Source organism: Trichoderma harzianum, assembly GCF_003025095.1.
Source record: "Trichoderma harzianum CBS 226.95 unplaced genomic scaffold M431scaffold_8, whole genome shotgun sequence".
Lineage (NCBI taxonomy): Eukaryota > Fungi > Ascomycota > Sordariomycetes > Hypocreales > Hypocreaceae > Trichoderma > Trichoderma harzianum.
This window is the reverse complement of record NW_020209256.1, coordinates 1,200,149-1,214,800: the sequence shown is the minus strand read 5'-3', so window position 1 is coordinate 1,214,800 and position 14,652 is coordinate 1,200,149. Positions and strand designations below refer to the sequence as shown.

Below are 14,652 nucleotides of genomic sequence, written 5' to 3'. Positions count from 1 at the left end.
TTGACGGGCTCATGATTGGTTGGATCATCTTTCTAAAGAGAGGCAGTAGTTGATGGCCGGGCATTGTCCGTATGACCCGGATAAGCGAACTGAGCAAGTATTCAGTCGACTTCGCATACAGCTCAATAACGTCGCAACCATTTGACAGTTTACGAACAGAGAGTGCGTGTGGCTGGTGAACAAATACAGCGGCATCACACCACACTCTTTCAGTTGAACCACAAAGTGAGGGTCTCTAGGCCTTTATTTCTCTTTTTATTCCTCTTTTCAGTGCTCTTCAGTCACAGGGGCAGAATGACGACGGCAATCAAGAGATGTCGTGATCAGTAGCGGGGCGACGGACGACTTCGGTGGCGTGGGGAAGAAACAAATTGGAGCGAATCAGCTTACCCATTGGCGCACGTTAGAGTGATGCCAAGGTGAGAACTACTATGGAGCTGATCAGCCCTTGATTCACACACAATCAAGATTCAGTACCTAGATAGGTGTAAGTGGGTTTAAGTTCGGCCGGAGTCAAAAGGGCTTTGCCTACATGTAGCCAAGTCTGTGTGGGATATATAGTCGGCAATTCCCCAAATACATCGTATTTCTGATTGTGATGCGAATCCAAAGTTCCACAGAATAGCTTCGACCTCATGGCGATACCAACGAATTTCTGACACGATTCGGTAATGCGGCCTAGTTTCATCAAGGCCAGAAGGTCGGGGATGTGGCTGCCACGCTTGCTTCATTCGACTTCCCGGTCATTGCCAATTACAGCTTTACCTCCATTATATGTCAGACACGAGAGAACGACCGACCGAGCACAAGAAAAAAACATGGAGGGAAACATAATCACTTACTTATCAGCGACCGATTGGTACACGAATGGTACAAGATATTTCGGTGTTGAGATCCAGGTTACGGGTTCTTCATGCTTAGCCTATCCGTAAACCAGCACCATTCGCCAGGCCGCATTTTCATATTCTTTTTACTCCATCAACTACTCAATTCGTAATTTGCTGAGATCGGCCGGATCGATCAAGAAGGTGTTAGAAAGCCTAATCCCAGATCATGCAAAGACACGGCTCTTGCCGCCCATTTTCGCGTGGCCTTTGACAACTACTCTCGCCGAGATCAGTAATCATTACTTGTATACATTATCAAGCAACTCGGATTACCAAGCCCTCATCCCGTCTTGGAAAGTGCCGGGATTTACTGAAAGTCTCCGTTAGATGTCCTGTTGTCTGTTGAATGCCTTTTTTCCATCTATGATTCATCTTCAACATAGTTGGTGCTCTTGTTGAACCCCAACGCATCTCTTAGAGACCCGGCGATTAATAATCGTCACTAGGTAAAGGGAGGTTCATCACTCGGCAGATGCCCTGTATATTCGGCATCGATGAATGAATCCTTGGGATAGAGCCGGTGGGATGTAACGACGTACTGCACCGGAATTGTAGAAAATAATAATCAGTCGAGATGCGTCACCGCTATTGTCGATGTATTGGGGGATTTAAGACGAGCGACGGCCGGATCGAAAAGCGATGGTTTGCTCTGTAGAAACAAAATCATCCATTTGACCGTATTCTCAACCCATCATGGCATCTGAGGGCATTATCAAGAAAATTGTGTGGTATGGAGTAAGTAATCGGCCCGCAACTGCTTGGATTTAGAAAGAACACAGCTCACGCTTCAGTAGGGAGCCCGGCTCGGCGGTCAAATCTTGCAACGCGTTGCCGCGATCAAAAAATACGACATTACTTTCATCGGACGCAAAGACCCTTCCGAATATAAAAACGTGCCAGAGGGGATTCCCATTGTGCAAGTCGATTTAAAAGATCACAAAAGTCTCGTCAAGGCATTGACTGGCGCTGATGCCGTGGTCGTGTTCACGCAATTCGGTCCAGGAGGGAACCTCGACATTGTTCAGATCGCCCTCATCAACGCAGCCATCGAGGCTGGGGTGAAGCTCTTCGTCCCATCAGAATGGGCACCTGATACTGCAGGTGCATATGCGGCGACGGATGCGAGAATGGGTCCAAATACTCTGCCTCCTAATGGAGCCATTGCGGCGAAGAGGGTGATACACAACTACCTATTGGCCAGATCTGCTGAAGGCAAGATTGACTTTGTAACCCTACATGTCGGTAACCTGCTGATAAGTAAGTTCCCAAAGCCTAGAAGATGTCGAGGTGCTTCTTATTAATCACTTTCGTCTCAGGCCTTACTCCCTTTTCACCAATGGATCTAAACAAACGCACCGCCTCAGTCGGTGACGGTGGTCACAATCTCATCTCCATATCCAGCCTCGACACACTGACCAAAGGGCTAGACAGCCTGTTGACAAAGTACCCAAAGGTCAAGAACGGCTTCTTTTACATCTGCGACGGCGAAACAACCTTGCAGAAGATTGTAAAAAGCTTCCAGGACGCTTCCGAATCCAAGGAGCCCTGGGAGATTACTTCGTTCTCAATCGCCGAGAGGAAGAAGGCTGCAGATGAGAACATGCGAAACGGCATATTTACTTGGAAAGAGTTTATAGGTGTATTGATGTATCCTTTTACTGGCGGCCTGACTGCATGGACGAACCCCGATAATGAGAGGTTGGGACTCCCGCTGCCAAGTGATGAAAGGGCACAGAAGGTGGTTGATGACCTTGTTCAACAATCTTTGGCAAGAGGTAAAATTATCTAAGTAGCGGTTCAGCGCCGTGTAGGTAATATAGCTGTCCAGAATCTTAGTATAGTAGGAAGATATATTGAATACTCTACCTATTTACATCAAGAATAATCAAATATATAGGGATGTGCGTTCTTATTTATCGTTAGGTAAAATTGGAGTTGGAACTATATATCGGCTTTCTTACTGCCAGACAACAACAGCAGGAGGAAGCTTGTGGTTGCACCAACTGAGCATACTACCCTAGATCTGGTAGTCTGACGAATACTCTATAACATAATTGGTAGCCTTTCGATTGCTGGCAATCTACCTATCATCTAGTATCACGTCTAACCGCAAAGGGATGTAACCATATTGGGGTGTACCCTGCTGGCGTCGATATGGGTCGTCCAGATTTATCATAGATCCTAGAGACGTAATGAATCATGTTTGTTTCCCAGTAACACATCGGGATTGAGCCCCAATAGACATCTGTAGAATAAGATATAGCCAAGAGATTGATTGCATCTTGTTGATGGACTCAGTCTCGTTGAGTTTACTTACGTACGCTCCCTTTTCCCGTGCTGTGTGTATAGCAAAATATTTTCGACAACATGTTTACGTCAACTCGAGAAGAGATTTCGCTGTCAACTTGCACAATCATCAGGCCGAACCGGGACATCTCCCAGTCCCGCCCCTATCTTTACCTTCATCCCGTTCCACGTAGCGACAGCTTGAGATTCTTGGCAGAACTAATCTGCCAAGTCTCGTGTAATCAAATTACACTTGATTCACTTTAACTTCATTCAACATCACCGAATCAAACTCAGTCGACACTAGCTCACGTGCCAGCTCAACAATCCTCTCCATCTAGACGCACGCCAGTCTCTGTATAATAGAGTCTAGACCAAGCAAGCCTCAGCTTTCGTCCGGGGGTCCAATCTCTTGCCGGGGCAGATATTCTTGAACCCCTGTGGAGAAAACCCGGGAAATGTACTTGCATCACTAACCTCCAGTCAACAAGGGGAGAGGCTAGTAGTAGCGGCGTCACCCTAAGCCTGCTGCGTGGCTTGACATTTCTTGATATCACACATCTTCTTTTTTCACTTGAGATAATACGGCTGGGAACCCGGCATTGGACCCCACGGACTACTTCGTAGTAGGCATAGATGTCTAATGCGACATGTAATGACAAGAATGGCGCCTTCCGATGGCGCCATGGTGTCATGAAATGATATGCCGTGTGCTTGATAGAGGCAACTCAAAGTAAAAAGGGGGGGAGACAGATCGAGATGATCACCGTCCCCAGTACGGCATGTGAAAGACGGGATTGAATAGGATTCAGCTGAAAGAGGCTTGCTGAAGGACTAGTACGCTTTACATACCGGGAGAAGAGCGAATGGTCAAGGCTATTGCTTCAGCTTCACCTCCCGTCCAGTCAGGGAATATCGCAGGCGTGCCCAACCTCGCCACTCGGAGAAGCTAGAGACAATACCTGAATTGTCTATGCGCGCCAACAAACAGTCTAATGTTAGGAATAGAGGCTTGTGACAGGCTTGAGGTTGAGCCAGGATATAGAACATGTCCATCCATGTGACACGGTACCTCTTTGGGCTGCAGTGACGGCCGGGATGTTCATTCAGCTTCTGGAAGGGTAAGTTATGCCATTCGCAACGGCAAGCTTTGAGCAGCATAAGATGGAGTCTTCAGATATTGCCTCTGAGTAATGCAAAGCTGAGCATGTCTCAGTGTCGGCGTAGCCGGATAGATAGCCCACCATGGCACGAGTCGAGGGAGCAGGTTGGCTGTCTCTCCCATGGACTCGATTGACGCATTGTGTACTCCGTACTGCAGCTGAGTTTGAGCATGCATTGCTGCTACTATCCGACATCCTCTTAGCTCGCATGAGGCGGCGGCCGTCGTCATGGATAGCTCCCCGATCGCCCGTTGGTTCGACCATGGCCCTCTTGGCCAGGCTTCTTCTCATGCGCCTCTTCAGCAAAGAGTGCTCTTCGAGTGCCACCGAGTTGTATACAAGGCACGTCACTGGCGGCAAGCACAGAATAGACCAAGTGCTAACAGCATCCAGATGACCAATATTAAACGCTCAAGGCGCAATAATTATTGATCAATCATGACCCTTTGAACGAGTCCCAACAATGGCCCAGACTCTTTTTGTCGGCGACCAGAGCCTTGCTAACGCCCCCATGCCCTCAGCCCAGCGAGCTGTAATGTACTTTGGCTGCGTAATCAAGAAGGCGGGCATAACGAGTGTACATGGGAAGATTGCGCCATCTGCGCTATTACAACGTTTTTGGAAGTGCTGGAAGTCGCTCCAAAAAGGGCGACCACCCGAGGCTCCATAATGGGGGACCCTTTCGACTTTTGGAGCCAATGTCAGGGCGGTTCAGGGATGCCCATGTCCCATCGAGCTGCTGCGACGTGGACGTGGTTCTGCATCCTTGTGATGGAAAACTTGGCGTGGGCGTGAAGCATCTGCTGAGATGGCTGGCGGGCTGAGGACAAGCAAGCCCAAAACATGCAGCTAAGGGACAGGCAGATGTCACAAGACGGGGTGTATTCGAAGCTGCCGTGAGATGGAAGTTGCTGATAGGCCAAGCCAGTTCGTCAGGCAGGCAGAAGATGATGTTCTCGACGGGGCCATTTTGGTTTCTTTTTTCTCTCCTTTGACACGGGCGGAGATGGCGGAGGATGGGAGGGATTTGCACAACGCACCGGTCCCCCAGCCCGTCTCCATGCTTGTACATACATGACAAGGTCGTAGTACATCCCATCCATAGGACGCGGAGCACGGAATAATACGCCTACCCGGCGCCTGGTCGATTTGGATCCTCCTCCAGCAAGTGCCCTTAGTGTCGTAGCTTAAATCGAGTTAGACGGGCGATGGTCCGGATGTTGTCTAGATCTCTTGGGACGCATGTATGTACAAGCAGGCAGAGCAGCTTGTGTACGACAGGGAAAGCACGATTTGTGTGGCTCTGTGCTCCATGGGATACGGTGATACAGTGGGAAATCCTGTTCAGTCTGGTTTATGCTGAACACGACTCAGCGATGAACACATCGCAAAGATAAGGTTCTTGTGGGCGAATAAATCTCCTCGTATGAACTCAGGCACATCATGGAGAGCTTCGGGTCGCCGGCATGGGGTCCAGACAAGCCCCCAAAGAGGTGTGTCAGCCCGAAAGATGACATGGGAGGCAGGGATTATTGCGTTGCGAGGCGATGCCGTAGCCGTGGAGTGTGGAGTTATCGGGTAGATGGTGCTTTTGCTGGGAGGATGGCGATGTTCCTTTGCAAATGAGACACGCAGAGATGATGCTGACAGACAGAGAGACAAGCCATGCAAGACAGATTCACTGTAACACTGCACCCATCATCTGCAACTGGACCCTTATCATCCAGCTTCCCGGATCGACACAAACACAATAGACAACCAACACGCTCCAAAAAAACATCACCGAAGATTGGGTTCAGAGTTTTCGGTGTCCATCAGTTGACGCAATCCAGACAACAACTCATTGTCCAAGTACCTCTCCCACCAACCAACCATGAGCTCGCTACCTCCTCCAACCCCGGTCTCACCCGCCTCAATACTAGGCACAGAAAAAGAAAAGAAGAAAAAAAGAGGAGCCGTGGCTAGGCTAGCCGTCCATGTTTCTCCCCCCTGGGTCCTTTAGCTGCAAGCGAATACTTAGCCAGAAGCACGCAATCCGGTGGCTCTCTAGACAAAGCTTCGAGTTGCCCATCTCTGGCCACAGACCCGCGCACCACCAGCTGTGCCAGATTTGATTTTTTCTATTTTTTTTCACTCGATAGCTCCGTTTTTCGAGGCCTTTAATTGGTGCCTTTTGCGTGATATGGGTGTAACAGTATCAATGGGGGCTTTTGTAATGGATGCTCTTTTGCATGGAGATTGTTTGATTTAGTGTTAGTGTGCTCCGAGACATGTATCATATCGGTACCCGCTCCGGTGCCCACAGCGGAGGAGGAACTTGCTAGTGACATCCAGCCCCAGAAAGATTGGGAATCACATCACCAGCTTGTAAGAGCAAGAAGGACGAACGAAAAGGCTGGAGGCTGATCCTAGAGGCGGATACGGCACATGGCATGGATGCAATGTTCATCCTTATCCATACGCGTGATAGTCCCTGGCCCTGTACCTGTACCAGACTCGGCGCAACCCAATATTCCATCTGGGATGCTACATAAATAAAGTTGGTTTGGCCGTCTCTCCACCCGCATCTGCATCCGCATATCTCTCCCCAACTCTCTCCTTTTCTCTTCCTCTTTTTTTCATCCGTTGCAACTCTGAAGGAGGTGGTTCATCATCTTCAGCAGCAGGGCAACGTTACGATTTTAATAGTTCCGTCTCCAGCCCTCTCTGGGTGACACAGACAGGAACTAACTAGACCGGCGGTGCTGACCGTTGGGAATTGATACCTCGGAGTAACAAGAGCGGCGGCGGTATCAGAAAGTTTTGCTATACTTCAGCCCCTTCTTCTTATCTTCTCTTGTCCCCTCCGTCCTCCTCCTCAACCATCAATATCATTATACCAGAGCCATGGCTGCAGCCAAGGAGCGCGTTGCCAAGGCCCTTGGCTTCAGAACGGAAGATCGCGACAGCGACATCCCCTCAATATCCAACACAGATCCCTTCATCGAGAGAGAGCCGACCGTTCAAGAGTTTCTCGAGGAAATCACACCGTCACTTCACGATGTCGGACAGTACTTTTACCACCTGTTTCCCTTTCTCTCTTGGATTGGCAAATACAACTTTACATGGTTCATTGGTGATTTGATTGCTGGTGAGTTGTCCGCTTACCTTTTGATACCATTGTCGTGATCGTTTCAAAAACCAATGTGTGTCTAATCCTCGTCTACTAGGTGTCACCGTTGGTGCCGTTGTCGTTCCTCAGAGTATGGCGTACGCCGCGCTTGCCCAGCTTCCACCTGAATATGGCCTGTACTCTTCTTTCATGGGTGTCTTGATCTACTGGTTCTTTGCGACTTCCAAGGATATCACCATCGGAGTAAGTCTTGTCATTGGAACCGCGTGCACAAGTCGAACTTGATGAAAACGCCAGTCACTAACACACCAACCACAGCCTGTTGCTGTCATGTCCCAGGTCACTGGCGACGTCGTTCTCAAGGCGGCAACACGACTCCCAGATGTTCCCGGCCACGTCATTGCTTCGGCCCTGGCCATCATTGCAGGAGCCATCATCTGCTTCCTCGGTCTCGCACGCCTGGGCTGGATCGTCGAGTTCATCTCGCTGCCGTCCATCTGCGCCTTCATGACGGGCTCCGCCATCAACATCGCCGCCGGCCAAGTGCCCAAGCTGATGGGCATCAAGGGCGTCAACACGCGTGCTGCACCCTACAGGGTCATCATCGACACGCTCAAGGGCCTGCCAACCACGACGATTGACGCTGCCTTGGGTCTGACTTCGCTTCTGATGCTGTACCTGATTCGAGGCACCTGCACGTACCTGGCCAAGAAGCAGCCTCACCGGGCCAAGCTGTACTTTTTCATCTCGACCCTGCGTACGGCCTTTGTTATCTTGTTGTACACGGGCATCAGCGCGGGCATGACGCTGCACAACAAGGCCCACCCCCGAATCAGCATCCTAGGCAAGGTGCCTCGTGGTATGTTCAACTGACCTCCTTTCCCTGATGTGCATATGCACAATCATCTAGATGATATCGCTTTACTGACAATGCATGACTGTTGTAGGTTTCCAACACACTGGCGCTCCAGAAATCAACGACACCATCATCAAGGCCTTTTTGCCCGAGCTCCCCGCCGCAGTCATCGTCATGCTGATCGAGCACATTTCCATCTCAAAGTCCTTTGGCCGAGTCAACAACTACATCATCGACCCGTCCCAGGAACTCGTCGCCATTGGCGTCACTAACCTGCTCGGTCCCTTCCTCGGCGCCTATCCCGCCACTGGATCCTTCTCTCGTACCGCCATCAAGGCCAAGGCCGGTGTGCGCACGCCCTTTGCCGGTGTCATCACTGCCATTGTCGTTCTGCTGGCTCTGTATGCTCTGACGGCTCTCTTCTTTTACATCCCCAACGCAGCTCTTTCTGCCGTCATCATCCACGCCGTCGGCGATGTCATCACGCCTCTCCCCGTCGTCTTCCAGTTCTGGCGTGTGTCGCCCCTCGAGGTTGTCATCTTCCTGGCTGGTGTTTTGGTGACTGTCTTCTCCACGATCGAAAACGGCATCTACACCACCATCTGCGTATCCTTTGCCGTCGTCGTATTCCGCCTGTTCCTCAGCCGCGGCCGCTTCCTCGGCGTGGCCCGCGTCAAGACTGTTCGAGCAACCAAGGGCAACACGGACAAGAGTGACCAAGAGGCCTTTGCCGAGCCATCAGAATACTCGGAGCGATCTGGTTTCTTGCCTCTGGGCCACGAGGACGGCTCCAACCCCCGAGTGACTGTGTCGAGCCCGTATCCCGGCATCTTCATCTACCGCTTCGCCGAGGGCTTCAACTACCCCAACGCCACGCGATATCTCAACCACTTGACGGAGACCGTCTTCAAAGAGACTCGACGCACAGATGTCAAGACGCTTGCTAAGCTCGGTGTAAGTTGATGTCATATTCTCTTGTATATACATAAGAAGCTAACATTGTGTGCTCGTTAGGACCGACCTTGGAACGACCCAACGCCGAGAAACCAAAAGCAGGAAGAGCACGATGAACGTCCCACGCTCAAGGCCATCATCCTCGACTTCGCCACGGTCAACATCATCGACGTGACAGCAGCCCAGGCCCTGATCGACGTCCGCAACCAGCTGGACCGCTACGCAGCTCCCCGAACAGTCGACTGGCACTTTGCCCACATCGAGAACCGCTGGACGAAGCGCGCCCTGGCCGCGGCAGGCTTCGGCTACCGCACCCCCAGCCACAACGCCGAAGACGGCGAGGGCGCGGGTCACTGGAAGACCATCTTCAGCATCGCGGAGCTGGGCGGCTCGGACAGCGCGGCGGCGGCGGCTGCCGCGGAGGAGAAGGCCGGGCGGGCTGTGCAGTACGACGTGGAGCGCACCAACTCGGATGACATTTCAAAGGCTTCTGACAAGGACGTTCCCTCGCACCCGAGCAGCAGACGATTGGTTGCTATTCGGGGCTTGAACAGGCCGTACTTTCACTTTGACCTGCAGGAGGCGGTTGAGTCTGCGATTGCAAACGCGGAGAGACATGGCAATGATAATGATTCTGAATGAGCGGGCAGCTTATGGATTTGGATTTGGGTATTGTTTGTTTTAATGGGGGGATCTTGGTTCTTTTTTTCTGAGCTTATTCTAGTCCTGTTTGGAGCGCGGCATTGTTTAATAAGGTCCAGGCTATATCCATCTGCCAGCTTACGGGTGGTTTGGATGTGATGTTTGGTACCACGTTCACTTTTTAAACTCTGATACCACACTGCTGTTTGGGATGGATATGAAGAAGATCCCACGGTAGAAAAGAAATATATATATATATATATATATATATATACTCTTGATATACTACTCTTTGATTCCAAGATTCACACTAGCAAGTAAGTAAGCTGTGGTGGCGGTGGGAAGTGACACGCAGACCAAAGGCGTAGTTCCCGGGTAAGCCATGACGAATCGGGCACAATGGGCCAGATTGAGGCAAAAGCGGCTAAGGCGAAGGGCGATGGCTTGAGCACGCAAGCTTGAACGTTGACGCGGCTTACCATCTCACGTGCTCAGGTTATTAGGCGGGATGTTTATTCCGCGGCAAGATAAGAAGAAGAAGCGGGATGAAGGTGAACTGAATCGAGTCGAATATCGTCAATGGACGTGTTCGGTGATGTGGTATTAGAAGGGCGCGTACAGATGCAGATACTACCAGCACTTCCGATGTCCGAGGAGTTAACGGGATATTGTCGAATAAGTCGAGCCACTCACTCCGTCATTTGCCCTGATCACTGGACAGGACGTATGTACGAGTACGAACAGGTTACCGTACCCTTTGCGCATAAATAGCCGCGTCGAGAGGGTAATTGACATGTAATTGCATGTTGCGGGCAATTAGTCAAGAACGTGCTGCTGCTACCGAGAGCATCCGGGCGTGCACAGCCAAGCTTCACATGATGTGCCGGAACCCCCAGTTATTAAAATGGAGTGCCTGACGCTGAGTGCTCAATTACGGGGTTGAAAGTGCGCTATTGACGTCGTGGATAGCAGATGGATACCTACAGTAATATGGGGTAAGTGAGTGAGTGATATGGATACAGCGGGATGATGATGATGATGATGATGGTGATGATGGTGTTGTCACTGATGTTGAGTACGAGTAATTGTCTATTTGTTTACCTTTGGAATGGATTGAAATGAACTGAAGCAGCCTAATGCAGCCCAAGTCAAAAAGAAAACAAAAGAAAAACAAAATTAAAGAGCAACAACTGCCGCCCCCCTGTCCCATCTCTAATAAATTATAAAGAAAAAAGAAATCAAAGAAATCAAAAAATAAAGAATTAAAAACCAGCCTTTCCCCAGTCCAGTGCTAGCCCAAGTTGCTAATTCGACCTTATCGTCTGACAAAGCAGCCCGCCATTACTCGATACGGGCCTCGTTGGCTGCATGTGACGTAATGGCACGTTGACGGCTTCCCAATTTCCCTGCTCGTGGACGGCAAATTTGCAGCGTCTGTCGAGCGCTAAAAGGCGTAGCGCCCAGCCTGGCAGAGGCCCTGTGGCTTTTCGCTTTTTTTCTTGTTCTTCTTCGCGCCGTTGAAACTTTTTTCTCGCCCAGGACCGAAGGATCCGTCGTTCCGCCCGGAGGACGAGAGACTGAGACAGCGAGAGAGAGGCGCGGCAATTCAATTGATTTGCCGCTTGTCGTCGTTGCTGTGCCGCTGTCAGAGTCAGTTGTCAGAGTCTGAGCTGGTCAGAAGTTCGAATTGATCGCCATCGCCATCCCATCACATCCAATTACATCTTCAGCTGGTGGTTCTACAGTTGCTGTACATACTGTATTGTACTGTACGGTACTGTAGGCTACATCTTGCTGCATTCAGCTGTATCACTTCTGTACTGTACTCGGTACGGCGTGTGCTGGCTGAGTATCTGCTGCTATTCCCCCTTATTCCCTCCCTCTCCGGCCATTGATTCCATTTTCTCTTCTCTTTCTTTTCATTCTATAATATCATTTTTTATTTTCTTTCTCTCTCATTCTCGTGTTAGCCGCTTTGTCTCTCGATTCCCATCTTCCCTGGACGGGGACGCTGTTTTTGCTTGTTTGTTTCGTTCGCATCATTTGCTCTGACTAAGCAGAACTTGACAATTGAACCGGCAAATCCAAATCCATCAAATAACTTATGCTGTGTCGCCAGCCACCCGCTCAGACCTGATACTGCACCGTCCGCTTCATTTCTCCCCCCAGTTCATCCACGATGAATCCCAACCGCTCGCGATTATCGCGATGGCGATCGGCTTCGTCTCGCCGGCAAGACGACGATGAAGATGTTGACCCGCATACTATCATTGTGTCAGCGCCGCCGCCAGAACAAGCTCAAGGACAAACACAAACACAAGGACAAGGCCAACTACCGGGACAAGCACCAACTTCTTCTCTTCCACCATCAAGACCGCAATCAGCAGCGCCAGCTCCGCCAGCTGCGACCGGCGATGGATCCAGCTTGCAACTGCCTCCGCGATACTCCGTCGGGGGCTCCAACCGCCGCCTGGGATCCATCTCGTCCCGCCGCTCCTACAATCTCCCCACGCCAGACGCCGCCGAGGAGTCGGAGACGGAATACTTTCCACCCCTCGGCACCACGTCCAGCGCAGTCTCGCGAACTTCCAGCATCCGCGGCCGCGCGCCGTCGACGGCAGGATCCGAGTCTGGCCGCCCAGTTTACGAGCGAACTCGCCAGCCTAGCATCCGCATTCGACGCAGCTCCAGCGGCGCCTCTGCAGCGAACCTCGACTATGCGTCGGAGAGTAGCGACAACGAGACGCGTAGATTCGGTGCGAGGCCGCGAAGCATCTCGCAGCCGATGCCCCCGGCCCAGGTTTATGATGCCAACGCCGCCAGACACTCGCGCCGTGTGCCTCAGCTGGCCCTGCCGCGACTGACGGAAGAAGGCTCGCGGCCAACCATGGCAGAGCTTGGAATGAATTCGCCCATTTCGCCCGCGAGGTCGCTGCCCGAAGATCCGCTGGAAGACGACGATGCTCGTCGCATGTCTGTGGGCTCTGAGCCCTCGAGGAGGCTGTCCAGGAAGAGAAAGATTAGCAGGCTGTTCTGGCCCGGCGGCTCCATCAATCGGGGCTCTCAATCTCAAGCTGGGCCCGCCGATGCACAGCAAAACATCGATCCTGCACGGGCTCAACCCCAATCCGATGAGTACGGCGAAGACCTGGTGGACTGGCTGGATATCATTGGTAAGCGGTGACCCCCATCCTCTCAGCCGAGTCTAGAACGAGCTCCGGCAGTTGCTGACATGTCTTTGTGTGACTAGATCCCGAGGTCCAGACTCTTTCGACCTTGACCAACGTGCAAAACTCCCTGTTCGTGCCTGATCTTGGCCCTTGGATCAATCGTCGCCCCACCTATGTCTTGTCACCGCGCGATGCACCGCTTGCACGGCTGGGCCGCCCTGCAGAGCGCGAGCGCGAGCGTGAGCGTGAAGAGGAGCTGCCACCCGCCGACGATGTGTCGAGGGTCGAGACTGGCGTCGAGTCCGTGGCTGAGGCCGAGGCCGGGGCGCCGGCGACGCTGCGCAGATCCGACACCATCACGTCCAGGCTCACAGACTCGCATTATGCTGCGCTGCCGCACGGCTTTAGCCTCGAGGGCTGGACCGAGGAGGAGAAGCTCGAGCTCGACGACCGCGTGCGCCACATGCTGCACTCGCGGCGGTCGCGCTTCAAGCGCACCATGAAGGGCTTCGGCCAGTACGTGCGCCGCCCGCTGGGCTTCTTCGTCACCCTCTACGCCACGCTCATCACCCTGTTCGGCCTGGCCTGGGTGCTGTTCCTCATCGGCTGGATCTACGTGGGCGACAAGCAGGTGTACACGATCCACATCATCGACAGCGTGCTGGTCGCTCTCTTCGCCATCATGGGCGACGGCCTGGCCCCCTTTCGGGCCGTTGACACGTACCACATGGCCTTTGTCGTACACTATTCGCGCAAAATCGCAAAAGCCAAGAAGCAGAAGCTAAAAGACAAGGAGGCCGGCATCATCGACGGCATCCCTGGCAACAGCGTCGAGCTCTCGCACTGCGCGTCCGGTGATCCACTGGCCGACAACGCCCAGGTCGGCGGCGGTCTCGAACCCGCCAGCGCCGGCGCATCGGTCGAACGAATCGCCACCAGCAACAGCAACCTCGCAGCACCGGTGCCAGTGCCCCAGCCTGAGCAGGCCATTGTGGGCCAGGACGGCGACGTCGAGGCCGCCAAGCTCGACATTGAGTACGACGAGGACTCTCCGCTAACGTACAAGCAGTGGAAGAGGATGCGGCACCATCAGAAGAAGCTGGCCAAGTCGCACAGTTTCTACAAGCCCGACGAGACCTTTACGCACCACGCTTTCCCACTTGCCTACCTCATTGCCATTGTCATACTGCTCGACTGCCACTCGTGCTTGCAGATTTCCCTCGGTGCCACCACCTGGGGCATCGACTACCACCACCGGCCATTTGCCATCACCACCGTCATCCTCTGTGTCAGCATAACGTGCAACATCACCGCGGGTCTGGTCATTACCATTGGCGACAGGAAGACGAGGAAGAAGGACGTGTGGAAGCTGCTGACTCGCCAGGAGCTGACGGGCGATGCCATCAAGCACCTCAAGACGAAGCGTGCCAAGGAGCAGAGCCGTAGCCACGACAGCAGTCAGAACAGTACTCAGGACAACTTTGTCCAGTCGGAGCCTGTCATTATCAAAGAGGATAACTAATCTTTTTGTTTCTTTTATATCTTAACTTTACATATTCTCTCTTTTCTCTCTCTATTATCC

General features: G+C 52.2%; 4 protein-coding genes across 4 annotated transcripts; 3 read left to right on the top strand and 1 right to left on the bottom strand.

The window, feature by feature from the left end:
- Positions 1–1,580: 1,580 nt before the first annotated feature.
- On the top strand, positions 1,581–2,676 carry M431DRAFT_89491 (hypothetical protein; the record flags this gene model as incomplete). Its single annotated transcript, XM_024924032.1, has 3 exons — positions 1,581–1,626; positions 1,686–2,144; positions 2,204–2,676. The coding sequence occupies 3 exons, from the start codon at positions 1,581–1,583 to the stop codon at positions 2,674–2,676; spliced, it is 978 nt and encodes a 325-aa protein (XP_024773113.1).
- A 754-nt stretch (positions 2,677–3,430) lies between these two features.
- M431DRAFT_462476 (hypothetical protein) lies at positions 3,431–4,073 on the bottom strand. The gene has a single exon (XM_024915369.1). The coding sequence runs from the start codon at positions 3,866–3,868 to the stop codon at positions 3,494–3,496; it is 375 nt and encodes a 124-aa protein (XP_024773112.1). The 5' UTR covers positions 3,869–4,073; the 3' UTR covers positions 3,431–3,493.
- Positions 4,074–7,222: 3,149 nt separating this feature from the next.
- Positions 7,223–9,900, top strand: M431DRAFT_88496 (hypothetical protein; the record flags this gene model as incomplete). Its single annotated transcript, XM_024923909.1, has 5 exons — positions 7,223–7,466; positions 7,546–7,691; positions 7,767–8,307; positions 8,396–9,258; positions 9,319–9,900. 5 exons carry the CDS (start codon positions 7,223–7,225, stop codon positions 9,898–9,900), a joined length of 2,376 nt encoding a protein of 791 aa, XP_024773111.1.
- Positions 9,901–12,079: 2,179 nt separating this feature from the next.
- On the top strand, positions 12,080–14,592 carry M431DRAFT_6955 (hypothetical protein; the record flags this gene model as incomplete). The annotated part of the gene is made up of 2 exons (XM_024921790.1): positions 12,080–13,073; positions 13,151–14,592. The coding sequence occupies 2 exons, from the start codon at positions 12,080–12,082 to the stop codon at positions 14,590–14,592; spliced, it is 2,436 nt and encodes an 811-aa protein (XP_024773110.1).
- Between the last annotated feature and the right edge of the window lie 60 nt (positions 14,593–14,652).